We start from the raw sequence: 20,512 nt of genomic DNA on the forward strand, positions 1-20,512 counted from the left end.
CTAATTAACTGCCAAAAAACTGGAAATGGAGCTGTAGCTCAATGGTAGAGTGCAACAATGCTCAGGAACATCACCCACACCCTCAGTTCAAGCCCTGGGACCAGCACATACAAAAAAAGTTACTCAGGCTCACACTATAATCCTATCTACTCAGGAGGCTTAGATCTGAGGATCATGATTCAAAGGCAGCCTAGGCAAGAAAGTCCATGAAATGCTTATCTCCAATAAAACGCTAAAAAACCAGAAGTGGCGCTGTGGCTCAAGTGGTAAAATGCTTGCGTTGAGCTGAATAGCTGAGGGAGAGTGCCCAGGCCCAGAGTTCAAGCCCCATGACGGGGGGGGGGGGGGGGGGGGGGGGGGGGGGAGGGAGAGAGGGAGAGGGAGAGAAAAGAAGGAAAAAAAGAAGGAAGGAAGGAAGGAAAAAAACTCAGGTTTCCTTCTCCAGTTTAATGATGTTTGTACTTTTGTATTGAGGATGCTGTTAGACACTAACCACACTTTTACTCCTTTTCATTAAATGAATATGGACATGTTTATGTATGAACTGAAAGAGTCAGGGTATATATCCTTAGCATATAAGCAGTCTTGCAGAAATCTGTAGTCTGATTTACTCTTAAGAATATGTTATGTGAGATTTGATCTGTTTGGTTTGATTTTGTTTAAAGTTTTTTATTTGTCTTTTGGTTTTTTTTGCTTATCATTTTGGAGATGAAATCTCAAAGACTTATCTGTCCAGGCTAGCTTCAATATTGCTAAGATCCTCTGGATCTCTTTCTTGAATAGCTAGGAGTCAGGCCTGAACCACTGACATCCAGCTAGAATTTCTTTCTTTCTTTTTTTTTTTTTTTTTTCTTTTTTGCCAGTCCTGGGGCTTGAACTCAAGGCCTGGGCACTGTATCTGGGCTTCTTTTGTTCACTCTACCACTTGAGCCACAGCGCCACTTCAGCTTTTTCTGTTTCTGTGGCATTGAGGAATCGAACCCAGGGCTTCATGCATGCTAGGCAAGCCCTCTACCACTAAGCCACATTCCCAGCCCCTAGAATGCATTTCTTAAAACAACAGACCTGTCATTGATAATGATGCAATATAATCAGCTCATCCCAACTTTTGCCTTTCTTGTATCCTCTTGTCATTTCTTACCAACTTTAAGAAACTGTAAAAACACTGTTTATTACCTGTGAATGTTTTAATTTACAAGTTAAATTAAAGCTTGCACTTGCAAATTAACATTTACTATTTTGCCCTTTATTATGTTTCTTGATTGTAAAAACTTACCAAATACATCATAAAAAAGAAAAAAACTTGGACTCACCTTTAATCTCACCATACAAAAATATATTTAGGTATAAAATCCCTTAGACTTTAGGTCTAAAATGAAAATTAACCTAAAATACCTTTAATCAGGAGGTTTTTTTGTCATTAAAATTCTTTAAAAAAACATAAATATCTTTGACTAGTTGCTGAAAATTGTTAAATAGAACCTGAGGAGAACATTTAGTTCAAAGATTTATTGTATGTATACTATGTACCAGACAGCATGCTAAGCATTGCAGATTAGAAAATAAATGAAACATGCCCTCAGCTTTCAAACTGTTTATCAGGCAGTGGGAGAGAGAATCATAATACACTATGGTAGAGACATGTACAGGCTGTTACGGTGCACTTAGGCAGTGGGGCGGAAAGGGGCCAGGTAGAGGGAGGGAGATGAGAAAGAAAAGAGGAAGTTCTTGTGTGATTGTGACTAAAACTTTATTGCATGTTGAAAAGGAATAAGAGGTTTACTCCACCAGGGCTTGAAAACAAATAGAAATAAATAAATAAACGTCATTATTTATTATATACCTTACACCCCAAGTTCCTCGTTTCCATTCTGTTAGATTGGCATTGTGTCTTTTATTGTTTTTAAATTTTCCTTTTCACATATTGCAGTACAGAATTGGGTCTTCCATAAATTACTTCAAATATTAAAATTAACTAAAAGTGTTCATACATTTATAAGTAGAGAGTTCATATTGTATTCTTAGCTAAGCAGTACAGCACCTACACATCTAGATAAAGGAGCATTTGAAATTGATGGATCACCTTGAGTCACTATCTCCTATGCTGAAACTTTTACCATTTGTGGTCTAAAATAAGCCAGAACAGTCTTAACCTCATCCAGGTTTTACAGAACACTTCTTTTTCAAGTTTTGATTATAGTTTAGGTTCCTCTCTTTAAAGAACTGGAATCATTAATAAGCATTATTCCTGAATGTCCTTGTTTGTTTAATACTATTCCTTAGTCAGGATTATAAATTGGGAAAATACAGAAAGGCTTAGTCTGATGATGAGTTTATCATTTAACCTCTCCTTGCCTTGTCTTTGACAGGATGCTACAGATGAATTGGATGCCTTACTCCTGTCTCTAACTGAGAATCTAATTGACCCTACAGTCACACCTCAGGTAAATATATATTACAACTGCAAGATGTAAAGGAATTTCTGCTTTGGAAATAATTCCTGCTTTACTCCAATTTTTGCCACTTGGAAAATTAGAAAAAACTTTTATTTGAGTTTGTATTTCAATGATCACAATGTTACTTGTCTGAACTAAAATTCTTCCACCTTGAATTTGCATATCATGTAGAAATCACAGTACCAGGCTGGGTGCTTGTGGCTCACAAATGTAATCCTAGCTACTCAGGAGGCTGAGATCTGAGGATTGTGTTCAAAGTCAGCCAGGGCAGGAAAGTCCATAAGACTCTTATCTCCAATTAATCACCAGAAAACCAGTAGTACTATGGCTCGAGTGGTAGAGTGCTGGCTTTAAGGTATAGAGCTGAGGGACAGCGCCCAGGCCCAGATTCAAGCCCCACTACCAAAAAAAGAAAAAAGAAAAAGAAATCACAGTACCATATTAAATATATTGCATGCAAGAGGCTGGGAATGTAGCTTAATGGTAGAGTGCTTGCCGAGCATGCATAAGGCCCTGAGTTTAATTCCTCAGTACCACATACACAGAAAAAGCCAGAAGTGTTGCTGTGGCTCAAGTGGTAGAGTGCTAGCCTTGAGCAAAAGAAGCTTAGGGACAGTACTGGCAAATAAAGAAAGAAAGCATGAGAGAACTAATGGAGCATAAAGTAACTTTTTTTTTTTTTTTAAACCAGTCATGGGGTTTGAACTCAGGGTCTGGGCACAGTTCCTGAGCTTTTGCACTCAAAGCTACTGCTCTATCACTTGAGCTACAGCTCCATATCTGGTTTTTGCTGATTTATTAGAGATAAGAATCTCATAGACTTTCCTGCATGAGCTGGCTTGGACCCCCAATCCTCAGACCTCAGTCTCCTGAGCAGCTAGGAATACAGGCATGAGCCACTGCTGTCCAGCTCTAATTTTAGCCATTCTGCTAATTTTGTCTATTTTGCTAATTTTGCTTGCTAATTCTTTATTTTTTGGTCTGTCTGTCATGGGCTTGAACTCAGGACCTAGGTGCTGTCCTTGAGCCTCTTTGTGCTCAAGGCTAATGCTCTACGACAGTGCCACTTCTGGTTTTTGAGGGTGAATTGGAGATAAGAGTCTCACGGAGACTTTTCTGCCCAGGCTGGCTTTTAACCACAATCCTCAGATCTCAGCCTCCTGCATAGCTAGGATTATAGGCATGAGCCACTGGCACCTAGCTGCTTGCTAATTCTTTCTTTTCTTTTCTTTTCTTTTTCTTCCTTTCTTTTCTTTTTCCGGTCATGGGGCTTGAACTCTGAGCCTGGGCGCTGTCCCTAAGTTCTTCAGCTCCAGGCAAGCGCTTTACCACTTGAGCCACAGTGCCATTTTCAATTTTCTAGTGGTTAATTGGAGATAAGTCCCTCACAGACTTTCCTGCCCGGGCTGCCTTTGAACTGCGATTCTCAGATCTCAGACTCCTAAATAGCTAGGATTACAGGTGTGAGCCACCGGCTCTGGGTTGCTAATTCTTTTAGATGATCTTTTGAATAATTTTTTCAAGCCTATCTCACCACATCCTTTTGAATTTTTTTAAATAATTGCATCAATGACATAAATTAATTTTGGAAATAATTACTATATAGATGATAATTGTCTTAGAAATACAATGCTTTGGGGCTGGGAAGGTGGCTCAGTGGTAGAGCACTTGTCTTGCATGCCTGAGGCCTTGGGTTCGATTCCTCAGCACCACATAAGCAAAAAGAAAAAAAAGCCGGAAGTGGCTCTGTGGCTCAAGTGGTAGAGCGCTAGTCTTGAGCTAAAGAACTGAGGGACAGTGCCTAGGCCCAGAGTTCAAGCCCCACGACTGGACCCAAAAAAAAAAAAAAAAAGAAATACAATGCTTTTCTCATTCAAGGCTGTATCTCCTGTTAAGTTATGTGGTTATAGTGCTATCCTTAATCTCTTATCTTTATCCTTATCTCTACTTTCCTAGCTTTATTTCTAATTCCTTCAGGCTTTTTTTTTTTGGGTCCAGTCGTGGGGCCTGAACTCTGGGCCTGGGCGCTGTCCCTCAGCTCTTCAGCTCAAGGCTAGCGTTCTACCACTTAAGCCACAGCACCACTTCGGGCTTTTTTCTTTTTTGCTTATGTGGTGCTAAGGAATCAAACCCAGGGCCTCATGCATGCAAGGCAAGCACTCTACCACTGAGCCACCTTCCCAGCCCTCCTTCAGACTTTTTTTATGCTGTTATTAATGGGATTTTTTTCCATTATATTTTTAACTAGCTTTTAATAAGTTAGTATGACTGGGCACCAATAGCTCACACTTGTCATCCTAGCTTCTCCGGAGGCTGAGTTGTAAGGATGATAGTTCAAAACTAGCCTGGGCAGGAAATACTTCAAGAGACTCTGACCTCCAATTAACCACCAAAAAGCCAGAAGTGGAGGTGTGGCTCAAGTGGTAGAACAATAACCTTGAACAAAAAAGCTAAGGGAAGCACTGAATTCAAGCCCAGGTATTGGTACCAAGAAAAGAAAAGGTCAACAAAACTTTTCATCAATTAAACCAGTGAAGCAATTTTAAAAAGCTACTTAGAAGCCAGGGGCCAGGGTCCGGCTGGTAGCTCACACCCATAATCCTAGCCACTTAAGAGGCCAAGATCTGAGGATCACAGTTCAAAGCCAGCCTGCACAGGAAAGTCCATGAGACTCTTACCTTCAATTAACCACCAGAAAACTGGAAGTGGTGCTGTGGCTCAAGTGGTAGTGTTTATCTTGATGTAAAGAGCTCAGGGACAATACCTAGGCCCAGAATTCAAGCCCCACAACTGACAAAAAAAAAAAATTACAACTTAGGATAGTGCCCAGGCCCTGAGTTCAAGCCCCACAACTGAAGAAAAAAATAGTAGCAGTTTATTGAGTTGCACACTCTTAGATATGATAAAATTATGATAGTTTAAGTTGCATGGTGTTATGTCCATGTTGTAGAAGAATCCTTGACTCAGAAGTCTATGTCAGTTCAAGGAGGCTCATTAAGAATTGTAGTCCTTGTATGCATTTCATAATAAAAGAAAGTATAGTATTGGGTCTGGGAATGTAGCCTAGTGGTAGTGTTCTTGCCTAGCATGATTGAAGTCGTGGATTCCATTCCTCAGTACCACATACAAAGGAAAGGCCAGAATTGGCGCTGTGGTTCAAGTGGTAGAGTGCTAGTCTTGAGCAAAAGAAACTCAGGGAAAGTGCCCAGGCCCTAAGTTCAAGCCCCAAGACTGGGGAAGCCGAGGGGGTGGGGGAAGAAAATATCATAAGTGTGATTATGAAAATAAGCAAGTTCATCTCCAAAAGTAAATATCATGTGAAATTTATTTTAGGTGTCCTCAGCATCCATGATCACACCCCGTTGGATTATTCCAGTAAGTTTATAATAGTTGACACTTTACTTCTAGTTGCACTTTTAAAGTGAAGCCTGGGGTTGGGAAGTTGGCTCAGTGGTAGAGCGCTTGCCTTGCAGGCATGAGGCCCTGGGTTCGATTCCTCAGCACCACATAAGCAACAAGAAAAAAGCCGGAAGTGGCGCTGTGGCTCAAGTGGGAGCGCTAGCCTTGAGCTGAAGAGCTGAGGGACAGTGCCCAGGCCCAGAGTTCAGGCCCCACAACCGGACCCCCCCCCCAAAAAAAAATAAAATAAAGTGAGGCCTGTGGGGTTACCAGGTTCATGGTGGTTGGTTTTTTTTTTTTTTTGTAGTTGTTGTTGTTGTTTTTATAAACATGGTAGGCATTATCAAAGCTCAGTTAATTGAATTTAATGACTCTTCAGATTTGCAGCTTAATTATTCTGTTTGTAAATGCTAACGTATATAGCCAAAATAAAAAATCTGAAGTGAAAGAGTTTTATAAAAATGAAATAAAGGGGCTGGGAAGGTGGTTCAGTGGTAGAGTGCTTGCCTTGCATGCATAAGGCCCTGGGTTCAATTCCTCAGCATCATGTAAGCAGAAAAAGCTGGAAGTGGCGCTGTGCCTCAAGTGGTAGAGTGCTAGCCTTGAGCTGAAGAACTGAGGGACAGTGCCCAGGCCCAGAGTTTAGGCCCCAGGATCGGCAATAAATAAATAAACAAACAAGGAAGCTAGCAAGCAAGCAAGCTGGGGGCCGGTGGTTTATGCCTGTAATCCTAGCTACTCAAGGGGCCAAGATCTGAGGATCACAGTTCAAAGCCAGCCTGGGCAGGAAAGTCTGTGAGACTCTTATCTCCAATGAACTACCAGAAAACCAGAAGTGGTATTGCGGCTTAAGTGGTAGAGCACTCACCTTGAGCTGAAGAACTGAGGGACAGCACCCAGGCTGAGTTTAAGCCCCACGACTTAATTAAAATAAAACCTTGCCAGGTGCTAGTGGCTCATGCTAGCTACTCAGAAGGCTGAGATCTGAGGATCTTGGTTCGAAGCCAACCCAAATAGGGAATCATGACACTCTTAACTCTGGTTAACCACCAAAAAGCCAGAAATGGAGCTGTGACTCATGTGGTGTAGCACTAACCTTGAACAAGAAAGCTCAGGGACAGCATCCAGGTCTGAGTTTAACCTCCATGACCCAACACAAACAATAAAATAAAACCAGCATGAACATCACATTCATTTCTATAGTCATTAATAAAGCTGTTGGGAAGTTCTAGAAAGGAAGCATAGCTATGTGTATACCTTGACTGAAGACCACCCTTCCTCTATCAAGAAAGGTTGTCCTCTTTAACCATACTTGCAGCTTCAGGAGGGATGCATGTGGAGGGAGGTATGGCTGATCACCGTATCAACCCTGGTGAACAATGGGGTGACAGATGTTGCAGCCAGATCACCCTCACATCCTCATTATGGAGCTGGTTTGGAAAGACTGAGTATGTATTAATACCTCTGTGATCAGATGTGTTGTATATCTTTCATAGCAGAGCAGTGCCTTTTCGAATGGGCTTACAGGATGTGGATCATCTTTGGAAGGGACAGAGGGACATGGTAATAAAGACAGAATCTCCATGATCTCTACCCCAGCACCATTCTTGGTAGACGCTGTAACCAGGTAAGAACTTCTCAGTTGCCATTTCCAGGTATCTGTTGGAAGGAAAATAACAAATAAAATTGACTGCATTTACAATAACAGTGTCAGTTCTTATAAGTTCCTAATAGAATTTAAATGGGTTAAATCTTTTCTTGCTATAATTTTTACAATTTATTATAGTTTCTTTAGGAAGCCTTTGCTAAATAAAAATATTAGCAGGTTTATGTTGAATGTTTATATATATATATATATATATATATATATATATATATTTTTTTTTTTTTTTTTTTTTTTTTTTTTTTGTCAGGGGGGGTCCGGTCGTGGGGCCTGAACTCTGGGCCTGGGCGCCGTCCCTCAGCTCTTCAGCTCAAGGCTAGTGCTCTACCACTTGAACCACAGCGCCACTTCTGGCTTTTTTTTCTTTTTGCTTATGTGGTGCTGAGGAATCAAACCCAGGGCCTCAGGCATGCAAGGCAAGCGCTCTACCACTGAGCCACCTTCCCAGCCCCTGTTTATATATTTTTAAATAATTGTGTCTTCTCCTTTTCCCCTTTATAGCCATTAATGTCAATATCCATCAAAACAGGTGAAGAGGTACATTAGGGAGGTGAGTTAGGAGATTCCTAGGGTGAGGGCCATGATATAGCATATACTGAAAACTGCTATGAGTTCATGTCAACATGCTGCTTTCTACAAACAGAAACTGGACTGGGAAGAACTCTTCAGTATTTGATTGCTAGGATCAAAGCTGTACCTGTTTTGCAAAAGATTTATAATTACCTTCACGCTCATCTTTTTCCTAATTAGCTACTATTTCTCTTATTTTCCCGCTCTTAAGAATGTGGATCAGGGGGCTGGGAATGTGGCTTAGTGGTAGAGTGCTTGCCTAGCATAATGAAACCCTGGGTTTGATTTCTCTCAGCACCACATAAAAAGAAAAGGCCAGAAGTGGCACTGTGGCTCAAGTGGTAGAGTGTTAGAGGCTCGGGGATGGTTCTCAGCCCAACTTCAAGCTCCAAAACTGGCAAAGGAAAAAAAAAAAAGGATGTGAGTTAGTTGAAGGGAATCTTTCCTGACTAGACAGAAAGAAAATTAAAGATGATTAAAGAAACTGAAATTTATAATTCACTTTTAAAATTATTCCCTTTTCCCCATAATTTTTTCACTCAGTTGACATTTATTGAATGCCTGTGATGTTCCTGGTGTATTGTGTCTGGCACTGAAAACAGCAGTGAACAAGGCAGACAAAGATAGCCATTGCGAAGCCTGCATCTAGACCAGTAGTGCAAAAAATCACTAGTATTCTTACTAATTGCCCATATGAAAATGGAGATTGTGAGCTGGGAAGGTGGTTTAGTGATAGTGCTTGCATCGCATGCATGAAGCCCTGGGTTTGATTCCTCAGTATCACGTAAACAGAAAAGGCCAGGAGTGGCATTGTGGCTCTAGTGGTGGAACACTAGCCTTGAGCTGAGGGAGAGTGCCCAGGCCCAGACTTCAAGTCCCATGACTGACAAAAAAAAAATGTAAGCTCTTAAGGACTTCCAAATTTAAAATTATAGATTAAAAAAGAGCTTGTCACTGTTCCCTCCTAAAATCCAAAGTAGTAATAAAGGACTTAATAAGATCAAAATAACAAGTAAGCCTGTGGAACAGAATAGAGTTCAGAAACCCACATATACATGTGGGTTACCTGATGGTGCTGATGGTGCAATGCTATAAGAAAACAATATTCCAGTAAGTCATATGAGCAAGTTAGTGCCCTTGGGGGAAAAAGTTAATTTTGACTCAACCTTATACTATATACCCCACCAAAAAATAAAAAATGTTCATTCTGGATTTGTTTAGAAATAATTTGCTTGGTTTTTTGTTTTTGTTTTTGTTTTTTTTGGTCCAGTTGTGGATCCTGAACTCTGGGCCTGGCCGCTGTCCCTCAGCTCTTCAGCTCAAGGCTAGCGCTCTACCACTTGAGCCACAGCGCCACTTCCGGCTTTTTTCTTTTTGCTTATGTGGTGCTGAGGAATCGAACCCAGGGCCTCATGCATGCAAGGCAAGCGCTCTACCACTGAGCCATACTTCCCAGCCCAATAATTTGCTTGGTAGCAAGATAGGCAAAGTTGGTTTTTTTTAACAGCTCACAAATAGTTTTAATCATGTAGGAAAAACATCAGTAACTGGGATTATATCATTTACCAAAAGAAGAATTCAAAGGCATAGTACAGGGAACCACAAAGTGGGAAAAGATTTGTGTGTGTATTGCACTCTTTCTCCTGTGTACTTTCTTCCCCCACCCTCCTTCTATCCCTGTATATCACAAAGCTCTTCCAGGGCACTAATAGCTCAAAAACTTGAATAGGCATTTCACAACAGCTATCCAAATGTCCAATTAACATATATTGTACAACTTGACTAGTCTTTGGAGTAGGCAAATTCAAATCACCACAAGATACCACCCTGGATTCAGGGACTGGAATGAACATGTCATGTAGTACTAAGCACTGATGGAAATACAGGGTGAAAGCACTGTAATTTGGAATAACCATGTTGAAATAGGTTTGGCAGGGGCTGGGAATGTGACTTAGTGGTAGAGTGCTTGCCTAGTCTGCATGAAGCCCTGGGTTCGATTCTTCAGTACCACATACACAGAAAAAGCCAGAAGTGATGCTGTGTGGTTCAAGTGGTAGAGTGCTAGCCTTGAGCAAAAGAAGCTCAGGGACAGTACCTAGGCCCAGAATTCAAGACCCAGGACTAGCAAAAAATAAAAAGAAAGAAAGAGGTTTGGCAGAAGCTACCAAAGCTGAACACACTCAGTGTTAGTGAGTCTCAGCTTAGGTATGTAACCAGTAAAAATATAAATTTATAAGTCTATGTCCATTTACAGACATCTGCAAGAATGTTTATAATATACTTGTGTCCAAATTGAAATCTTTCCAGTTGCCCATTAGGAGTCTACTAGACTAATAGAAATAAAAAGCAGCAAAAGCAATGAACTACAACTGCAGTGTAGGTGAGTTACATAGCATATCTATTTCTCTCTAAAAAGTTACTATAAACTCAGCAGCTTAAAAAAGAAAAAGAAAAAAAAAAGATTAGCCAGGTGTTAAAGCTGAGATTTGATGATCGAAGTTTAAAGTCAGCCCAGACAGGAAAGTGACTCATATCTAATTAACCACTAAAAAGCTTGAAGTAGAGCTGTAGCTTACATGGTAGATTACAATCCTTGAGCAAAATAGCTTAAAGACAGGGTTCAAACCCCAGAACCAACACACACACACACACACACACACACACACACACACACACACACACACACACACACACACACACACACACACACACACACACACACACACACACACACACACACACGAAAAAAAATAGATTAATACTGTTATTTCTATGTGTTGAATATCTACCCATAGCTAAGCTGGGTCCTTAGAGTTTGTCATGACCTACAGAGCTATATTTTATTTGAAGGCTTAATCAGAAGGGTCTCTTCTAGTCATGGCTGTTGGCAGGATTCAAGTTCTAAAAAGCTAATAGATTCAGTTCCTAGCTGATTATTGGCAAGAGATTACCATAGTCGTTGCCATGCTCTTCAATGCAATTTTCTCATATAAGTATCAAGCATGAAGACTGAGATATTAGTGTGGTCAAGTAGAAAGAAGTAGTTTAATAACAGAAGTGACATTCTTTCACCTTTGTTGTATTATCTTAAAGCAATCCATAAGTTATTCCCATGCTCAAGGGGAGGATATTTCATAAAAGTGTAACCACTAGGTAGTGGAGTTCACTGGGGTCATCTTCAAAAATCTCCCCAGAAAGTATAAGAAAGATCAAGTTCAAAACGAAGCACAAGCTGGGTACTGGTGACTCACACTTGTAATACTAGCTACTTGGAAGGCTGAGATTTCAGGATTGCAGTTTGATGTCACCCTGGGCAGAAAAGTAGCATTGTGGCTCAAGCTGTAAAGTACTAGCCTTGAACAAAAGGAACTCGGGGACAACACTCAGGCTCAGAGTTCAAGCCTCAGAACTGGCCAAAAGGAAAAAAAAGAGAGAAGGAAGGAAGGGGAGGGAGAGGGAAAGAGAGAGAGAAAGATCAAGGTCTAGGCACTGGAGGCTCATGCCTATAATCCTAGCTACTCAGGCTTAGATCTGAGGATCACAGTTTGAATCCAGCCTGGACAGGAAGGTCCATGAGAGTCAACTGAAAGTGGCATTGAAGCTCAAAGTGGTAGAGCTCTAGCCCTGAGGAAAAAAGTTCAGAGACAGTGTCCAGGCCCTGAGTTTAAGCCCCATGACCAATAAAAGAAGAAAAGACAATGTGAAAAAAAACTTTCTAATGCATTCATGCTGCAATGACAAGATTTTTATAAAAGAAAGAAAACAAAAATTATTAAATCCGAAGAATGTGTAAAATACAATGTTAATGGTTTCCCTTCCCCCAACTCCATCCTCCCCCCCCCCAAAAAAAAAGATTAAAACTTAAGAGGAGTGAAAAATTGGTTTAGGAAGTTGAATATATTAATCCTTGAGAAAGATCAGAAAGGAGTCAGTTATCAGTGAAGAAATTGTAGGGACAGAAGTTAACTTACTAGAGGACCGGAACTATGGCTTAATGGTAGAGTGCTTGCCTAGCTAGCATGCATGAAGCCCTGGGTTTGATTCCTCCGCACCACATACACAAAAAAAGCCAGAAGTAACACTGTGGCTCATGTAGTAGAGTGCTAGCCTTGAACAAAATAATCTCAGGGACAGCTATCAGGCCCTGAGTTCAAGCCCCAAGTCTGGCAAAAAAAAAAAAAGTTACGAGAGCCATGCTTCTACCCCTTCTCAAGACGCTGAAATCTGAGGTTTGTCACAGGAGTCTGCAAAATTCTGTCCGACCGATCTGCAAAAAAGCTGGACTGAAGGTGTGATTCAAGTGTTGGGAGTGCTAGATAAAAGCAAAAAAGGCTAAAAACAACAACAACAACAACCAATAAAAGCAAAAAAGCTGAATTAGGGAGTGGGACCCTGAGTTCAAGCCCCAAGACTGGCAACCAAAAAAGAAAGTAGGAGGGAGAGAAGAAAGGAAGGAAAGAAGGGAGGGAGGGAGGGAGGGAGGGAGAGAGACGTTCCCAGAACAGGACTTGAGGTATCAAATGAAATGGGCCCCTACTTAGTGCCTAGCACAGAGAAACTATACCAGCTGTTAGCATATGGCTACCTGTAATCCTAGCTACTCGGGCTGAGATCCAGAAGTTCAAGGTTTAAAACTAGTTCAAGCAGAAAAGTCTGCAAGAAAAGGCCATGCTAGAGCATTAACCAGACAAGCAAGCAAGCTGAGTAAGCACAATGCCCTGAGTTCAAACCATGGTATTAGCAAAAGAGAAAATAGACCAAGAAACATCATGAACTTCAGATCAAAGTTAAGCAAGGATCTAAGGCTCCAGAGAGGAAAGAATAAAACTATATACAAAGGATTGGTATGCAGAATGGCAGCTGAAAGCTAGAAGATAATGGAGCAGTGTCTCATAATTCCGGAGAATTTTTGTTTCATTTAGTTTTATTTTATTTTTTGGTCAGTCATGGGTCTTGAACTCTGGGCTTGGGTGCTGTCACTGCGCTCTTCAGCTCAAGCTGAGTGCTCTACCACTTGAGCCACAGTGCCGCTTCGGTTTTTCTAGTGTTTTTTTTTTTTTTTCTTTCTAGTGGTTTTTATTGGAGATAAAGAGTCTCACAGACTTTCTTGCCTGGACTGGCTTTGAACTGCGATCCTCAGATCTCAGCCTCCTGAGTAGCTAGGATTACAGGTGTGAGCCACCAGCGCCCGGCTCATCTAGTTTTATATCCAGAAATCTACCTGTGATGTTTAAGGTTAGGATAGTGTTATTATTATTTTTTTTGGTTGGTCATGGGGCTTGAACTCTGGGCCTGGGATCTGTCCCTTAGCTCTTCAGCTCAAAGCAAGCGCTCTACCACTTGAACCACAGTGTTACTTCCATTTTTCTGATGGTTAATTGGAGGTAAGAGTCACACGGACTTTCCTGCCTGGGCTAGCTTTGAACCATGATCCTTGGATCTTGGCCTCCTGAGTAGCTAGGATTACAGGCATGAGCCACTGGCACTCGGCTTGGATAGTGATTTTTTTTTGGGGGGGGGGTCCGGTTGGCCCTGAACTCTGGGCCTGGGCGCTGTCCCTCAGCTCTTCAGCTCAAGGCTAGCGCTCTACCACTTGAGCCATAGCACCACTTCCAGCTTTTTTTTTTCCTGCTTATGTGGTGCTGAGAAATTGAACCCAGGGCTTCATGCGTGCAAGGCAAGCGCTCTACCACTGAGTCACCCTCCCAGCCCCGATAGTGATATTTTTAAGCATACAATTTATCTAAAATATATACTTTCTGTGCAGCCATACTCAGAAGCTACTGGAAGATGTATTCTGTGAAAACATGATAAACATAAAAGAAGAATGTGGGACTCAGGAAGTAGTAAGAGAGGTATAGGGATTTACCAGAAGGAAGAAAGAAAGTTCAGAAACAGCATCTGCTAACCAGGTCTATAAAGGCTCCTGTCCTATTTCAAAAAGAAGAATCAAGTTCCAGGGACAGTTTTGCCAAGAAAACATACACATGCTCACCCCTACATTTTGTTATTACATGGCATGTGTAATGTATACATGAAGAGATCATGACAGACGAAATCCCTTATCCAAGAGGCAAGGAATAAATTACAGATATGTAACAGTGAGGATGCAATCACAATTTTTTTTTAGAGGCAGCACAATCCAGGGAAATTAATCATCATGCAAAACAAATATAATACACTGACACCCGGTTGTGAAAATATTTAGATAATTTCAACAAGCAATGAATCTTAACATGAACAAAATTGGTTAGATTTGGAAAGATAAGTTAGCGTTGAAAAGATAAGGAAGGAATGTGGGGCTGGGGAGGGAGGCATAAGAGGTTAAGCACTCATAGTCCTTAGAAGGAGGTCATTGTAAACAATCACTTGGAACAGTTGGAACTTGAGGCATAATCTCTGGAGGATGGCCTGTTAAATAAAAGGTGGCTTATGCCTGTAATACTAGCTACTCAGGAGGCTGACATCTGAGGATTGTGGTTTAAAGCCAGCCCAAGCAGGAAAGTCCGTGAGACTCTTTATCTCCAATTAAACACCACAAAGCCAGAAGTGGAGATGTTGCTTAAGTAGTAGATAGTTAGCCTTGAGCACAAAAGTTCAGAGACAGCAGGGCGCCGGTGGCTCACACCTGTAATCCTACCTACTTCGGAGAGTGAGATCTGAGGATCATGGTTCAAAGCCAGCCTGGGCAGGAAAGTCCATGAGATTCTTATCTCCAGTAAACTACTAGAAAACTGGAAGTGGTGCCATGTGGTAGAGCGCTCACCTTGAGCTAAAGAGCTAAGGGACAGCGCCCAAGCCCAGAGTTCAAGCCCCATGACCAACAACAACAAAAAAGTAACAACCAAAAAAAAAGAAAAAGTGGGCTGCAGGGTTCCATCTTGAGTGTGTCTCAGTATGTTTGAGGTGGGACCCCAAATTTGCATTTCTAACAAATGTCAAGGACCACTCTGAGAACAAGGGATACACAAAGATTAAGAAAAATAATATTAAACTGGGGCTGGGAAGGTGGCTCAGTGGTAGAGTACTTGCCTTATATGCATGAGGCCCTGGGTTCGATTCCTCAGCACCACTTAAGCAGAAAAAGTGGGAAGTGGTGCTGTGGCTCAAGTGGTAGAGCGCTAGCCTTGAGCTGAAGAGCTGAGGGACAGCGCCCAGGCCCAGAGTTCAGGCCCCACGACTGGCAAAAAGAAAAAAAAGAAAGAAAGAGAATATTAAAAACAACAGTTGAAGACGAGGTGCATGGTTCAGGTAGTAGCGTGCCCCAGAGTACTGTACACAGTTGAAAATATTAATAGGAATGGAAAATGGAGGCAGGAGGGCTGCTGTGTCATTTATAAATCTTGTTAATGCTTCTTGATGTTTTAAAGTACATTTTTCTATCAGGTACTCTAGATACTTTAAGGTTGTCTGGAAACCACATTCGGTGTCTATTCATCCTTGCATTTAAATCTAACTACTTTATCACAGTAGAAACTTGTGTAGAGCTCCATATAATAGATTAAATGGTAGGATACTATTAATTATCTAGAAAATTCCCATCTGTGGGAGAGCTATTGCTAAGCTAGGTGTTTTATATAGCCATTTAGATCTGTAATCTGTTCTTTTTTCAGCATCTCCATGTGAGCAAGTGGAGAGAGAAAATGATCCCACCCCTACGAACTTTTTCATTGATAAGCCATTCTCTCTTCCTTTCAGCTCTGCTCCAAGTTTGGCAAGAGACCCTGTCTTGAAGCAGAAGTGTTTACTGACCACTGAGCTCTAAGGGGCTGCCTTTCCCCCAACACTTGTAACTGGAATGCTCAGCACTCTCCAGCAGCCGTCCTGGAATCTTTTTGAGCTGGAATGTGTTGGACTCTGGAGCTTGTCCTGTACTTTTAGGTAAAAGTGCTCTACCTGGATTTGACTTTAGCTCCATTTAAAAAAAGAAACTAAAATTTCCGTCCAACTGGAAGTTTAATCACACTACAATCTGTTCAACTGAGGGTATCTGGTCCTTTACTTTCTCTATTATTAGAGTCTTCAAATTCCTGAATCAGGGCAGTTCCCTGCTGTTTCCTCCAAACTCTTGGCTCCACCTAGCGGTTATGTGTTCATAGTGACTTCACAGCAAGGCAACTCGGGTTAGCTACATCCCTTTGATTACTATGTGTTCCTGATCTGAATGCCTAAGAAATGGCACTTTCCCATACATTATCTGGGAAAAATCAGGAAGGTGTGGTAGATAGTATGTTGGTAGATTTGGGGCAGCTTTGTGTGTGTGTGTGTGTGTGTGTGTGTGTGTGTGCACACGCACACACACACACACACACACACACACACACATACAAGCATGCGCACACATGCTGGTCCTGGGGCTTGAACTCGGAGTCTTAGGTGCTGTCCCTGAGTTTCTTTTGCTCAAGGCTAGTGCTTTACCACTTCTGGCTTTTTTGGTAGTTAATTGGAGATAAAAGTGCTGGCTTTGAACATCGATCCTCAGTTCTTGGTATCTGAGTAGATAGGTTACAGGCATGAACCATTGGCACCCTGCTTTGGGGCAGCTCTTTTGCAGTTAATACAATATTCAATAGAAGTTAGTAGAGAATTTTAAATATCTCCCATGCTTTGACTGCCTATGGACTGGCTATCTTAACTACTACAAATTTATGCCAAGGTAAAATAGTCACTGAAAAGAACCACAAAGTATTCAGTTGTTTTCATATTTTTCCCAGCTCTATCACAAGAAACACTTGTATGCACCACATACCTTACTATAACTTTGCCCAGAAGAAGGCAAGTGTCTGGACATTGACCTGAGGCATCTCTGTCTTCCTGTACCACGGGGATTGCAGCCCTGTACACTCAGGAAGGCTCAGCACAGCATAGCAGTACTCCACTGTGTAACCTTCCTTTCTTTTCAACTCCAAGATGTAGCCTTCCTTTTCAATTAGCGCTGATTAATTTTGGAGCTTTCAAACTGGGTTTGAAAAAAAGAAAAAAAAACCTACCAGGTAGAAATAGAGAATGAAGTAGAGACGAAAGAATTTTGTTTCTTGAATACTTATCATGGAACTTTACACAGTATTTTGAATAGTCAAGCTGCTTTAAGGATTTTGCATTTGTTAAGAATTCCTTCATCTCTGTACAAAACAAGTTCTGGATATGCAATAGTACATGTTCATCACAGAAAACAACACAAATATTTATCCATCTGTAATCCCTGCACCCAGAAATAACACTATCATTTAGCTTTAAATTGTAGACTAAAAGATAAGCACCCCAATTACCCAGGGGAATGAGGGAAATATGTAAACAACATTGGTCATCCATAATCCTTTGTTATCAAGGGCTGAAGTTGCACTATACCTCCTGGAATTTGTTTTTTAGATATCTATCCAGTGATGGCTATATAATTTGAGTATTCATTTATACTTTTCAGCTGAAAGAACATCCAGTTTGATGACCTTTGAACTGCCATGGTTTGAACTGTTCTGAGCTCCCTGTAGCATAATTACATATGTAGGCAAACACACCAGCATCTCACTGGAAAGCTCAGGAATTTTAATCTTGCACTGTTTTCCCAGGTATCTGGAGAAACTGAAAACCATTTTTGCATAAAACATGATTGCTGAAAGAAAGTTGTCCATTCTCGGCCATTATCCTGAGCAGCAGTGCTCATGCCAGCTCCTAGTTGTAAAACATATTTTCTATCAGCTGTAGGTGACACCTAGAACCTGGGGCTTAATCCAGGACATTTTGGGCTGGAGAGAGAGCCCTGGATGCTTATAAGGTTGATGGTGCTGCTAAGCACAAAACAACTAAACACAAGGTAGCTTACAAGGCTTGAATGTCCCAACCTGTTGAGGTAACACTCTCCTTATTTTAAACTTTGCAAAAGTTACAAGTAGCTGAACATAGTCTATAATATTTGTGTATTCAGGTACTTGAGTTCTTGCCACCCAGAATATTCAGTAGGAACTTTGTTAAAATCTATTTGAAGCTCAAACTAAAAGGACATCTTAGGTCCTGGCATGAAGTGGTAAACATGGAGTTAATACTTGAATAATGAGTTATCCTTGACACATTAGATACCTGTCAGACACTGGAAACCTTGACACACCACACTAAGCTTCCTGTCCCACCAGCTGGGGATGTCATCCCCAGAACTGCTGCAACAGCTTGGCATCTCCTCTAAGGATAGTAGGAGTGGAAAGAGGCACAGCTGAAGGGTCTCTGCATGTAGTGGGAAGGGAAAGGACACGTGTGAATCAGATGATGCTGGCAAAGAGACTAGAGGTGACACTGGGTAAAAATTAGCAGCTGGTGATGTTGGACTGGGCTTGGAGAACTGGCAGCAAGCCTTTTAATGGCTTGTTTGTATCACACACTGCCCTGGGCTTGCTGGGACTGGAGCCATAGTAGCTGTTCTGCTTTTTGTCCAGGGGTAGCACCAAGAGAGGAGGGTAGTCACATGCCTTGGTGGGGGAAGAGGGAGTCAGTGTGGTGGTTTAAAGTAACCTGTGAAGTTATATGTCCTAGTCTCTGTCCCAGCACTTGTCAACTGCAGGAAGACCTAATTTTGACTTTTTCAGCAGCATCTCCCTTCCTCACAAGAAAGGCTCTTGTCTCTCTTATTTCCATTCTGCAGGAACACTTCTGAATAGAGCAGTGGTTACATTGTGTGTTTGCCTAGCTTTAAGACAAATACTCTGTGTTGTTTTTACATGATCACAGATATCCTGTGGACCTTTGAGGATGAGACCCCTAAGCTGTTCCTTGGCTGCCTGGGCTTGTTCTCTTCTGCTTCTCTGTTCTCACTAAAGTATATGCCCCTCTGTTTCTTAGCTAAGTCCTGGAAAGAAAGTAGTGTCCTTCCAGACCCCTGGCTAGAAGGTTGTTTGCCAGTCACTCACAAAAAGAAAAACCCTGAATAGTTTTCTAAATAAGGGTCTTAAAAAACAAAACAAAACAAAATCTTGTTTATCATTTAGCAGGAGGCATACACTTGCTTTGAAAAAGGGCCAGAGTAGTGACTTCCCAGCTCAGCTCTGCTAGTACAGCGTAAAAGTGGCAGTGACAGCAGTACTCAGCCTACTCTTCAATAAAGCTTATTTGAAGAACTGTTCCTGAACCCTGCTTTCTAGCTCTGTGGGGTAGTAGTTGGCTGCCCGGGAGATGGGTGGGTATTGAGCTGGGTTTTCAGTGCTCTGTCTCTCAAGGTACCCAATACTTCTGGGTGTTGTGACTTAATCCACATTGACCACAGATAGGCAAGGTGCAGTGAGGGTAGGTCTTAGCTCTAACAGTCTTTGTGAGACCCCACCAATTTTTGGTAATCTTAGCTGTATAGTTGCTTGAAAACTTAGATGTTTCTATAATCTGTGCATTTCTAGATTAATTATACTTTGTTTTCTTTCTCAAAAACACTGGTTCTTGAGTGGTCAGAAGGTGGACAACTGAATGAGGACTTTGGTTTGGATGATGGAAATTTGACTTAAGCTGTTCTGTTGTGTTAGCATGTTGGTGGAGCTATAGTTCTTTTCCGGTCTAAGATAAAAGCAAGCTTCTGTTTTCTTGTTTTTAAGACACTGTTTAATCACTTCTAAATATTTCTTCTTCTCCAAGAGGTGTTTTTATATATTACAGAGCCTTTTGCTCTTTTTCTCTTCAAATCTGGACATAATAGACAGGAGGACTCACTAACTTTTTTGTTTACTTTTTCTATGTGTAAATCTCTACAGTAGCTTTGAAACTGTAATTTATTTTTGTATTGAGTGCACTGTATTCTGTGAGTTTGTATGGCTTGTAGTAGAAGCACTACACTGAACTATGAGTTGTCTATACACTGAAATGAGAATTCTAGATATGATCTTGTTCAAATAAAATTTCTGCAAGACATTCATGTTTTATTATCTATTTCTTGGGCTATTTCTTATCTACATGATGGCTTCAACAGAATTGTTAAGAGTTCATGTTAGCAGGAATGGCAGTAAATGAATCAGAGTAGCACAGTATGGTGTTGGCACATTGGTAATTCCAGCTCTCAAGAGATGAAAGCAAGGGCTGGCTTGGTGGTAGAGTGCTTGCCTTGCATGTATGAGGCCCTGGATTCAATTCCTCAGCACCACATAAACAGAAAAAGCTGGAAGTGGCACTGTAGCTCAAATGGTAGAGCACTAGCCTTGAGCTAAAGAACTGAGGGACAGTGCCCAGGTCCAGAGTTTAGGCCCCACGACCAACAACAACAACATCAAAAAGAGTGATAAAATCAAGAGGATCACAAGTTCAAGGCTAGCCTGGGCTATGTCATGAAACCTTGTCTCAAAAATTAACCAAAAGCCTGCTCAATCATCCTAAGCCAGTCCTAGAAGGCACCGTGGTTATTCCAGGAAGAAGTATGGGAGAGTAGATGCACAGCTTTGGCCATGAAATCTAGGCCGCG

At 41.4% G+C, this 20,512-nt stretch overlaps 1 protein-coding gene across 2 annotated transcripts in view; it reads left to right on the forward strand.

Annotated features, from left to right (window-relative positions):
- Epb41l5 (erythrocyte membrane protein band 4.1 like 5) overlaps positions 1 to 19,968 on the forward strand; it is a 139,692-nt gene extending 119,724 nt beyond the window's left edge. The window contains exons 22-25 of one of the 2 annotated variants that reach the window (XM_070021876.1): positions 2,370 to 2,444; positions 5,790 to 5,831; positions 7,355 to 7,482; positions 15,787 to 19,968. In XM_070021876.1, coding sequence (XP_069877977.1) covers positions 2,370 to 2,444; positions 5,790 to 5,831; positions 7,355 to 7,482; positions 15,787 to 15,853 — 312 coding nt within the window. In that variant the 3' untranslated portion in view covers positions 15,854 to 19,968. Of the gene's footprint in view, positions 1 to 2,369; positions 2,445 to 5,789; positions 5,832 to 7,351; positions 7,483 to 15,786 lie in introns of both variants that reach the window. The other variant, XM_070021877.1, reaches the window with a different exon arrangement.
- The last annotated feature ends 544 nt before the right edge of the window (positions 19,969 to 20,512 follow it).

The sequence above is a fragment of the Dipodomys merriami genome, unplaced genomic scaffold (assembly GCF_024711535.1).
Source record: "Dipodomys merriami isolate MVZ:Mamm:240054 unplaced genomic scaffold, mDipMer1.0.p SCAF_146, whole genome shotgun sequence".
Classification (NCBI taxonomy): Eukaryota; Metazoa; Chordata; class Mammalia; order Rodentia; family Heteromyidae; genus Dipodomys; species Dipodomys merriami.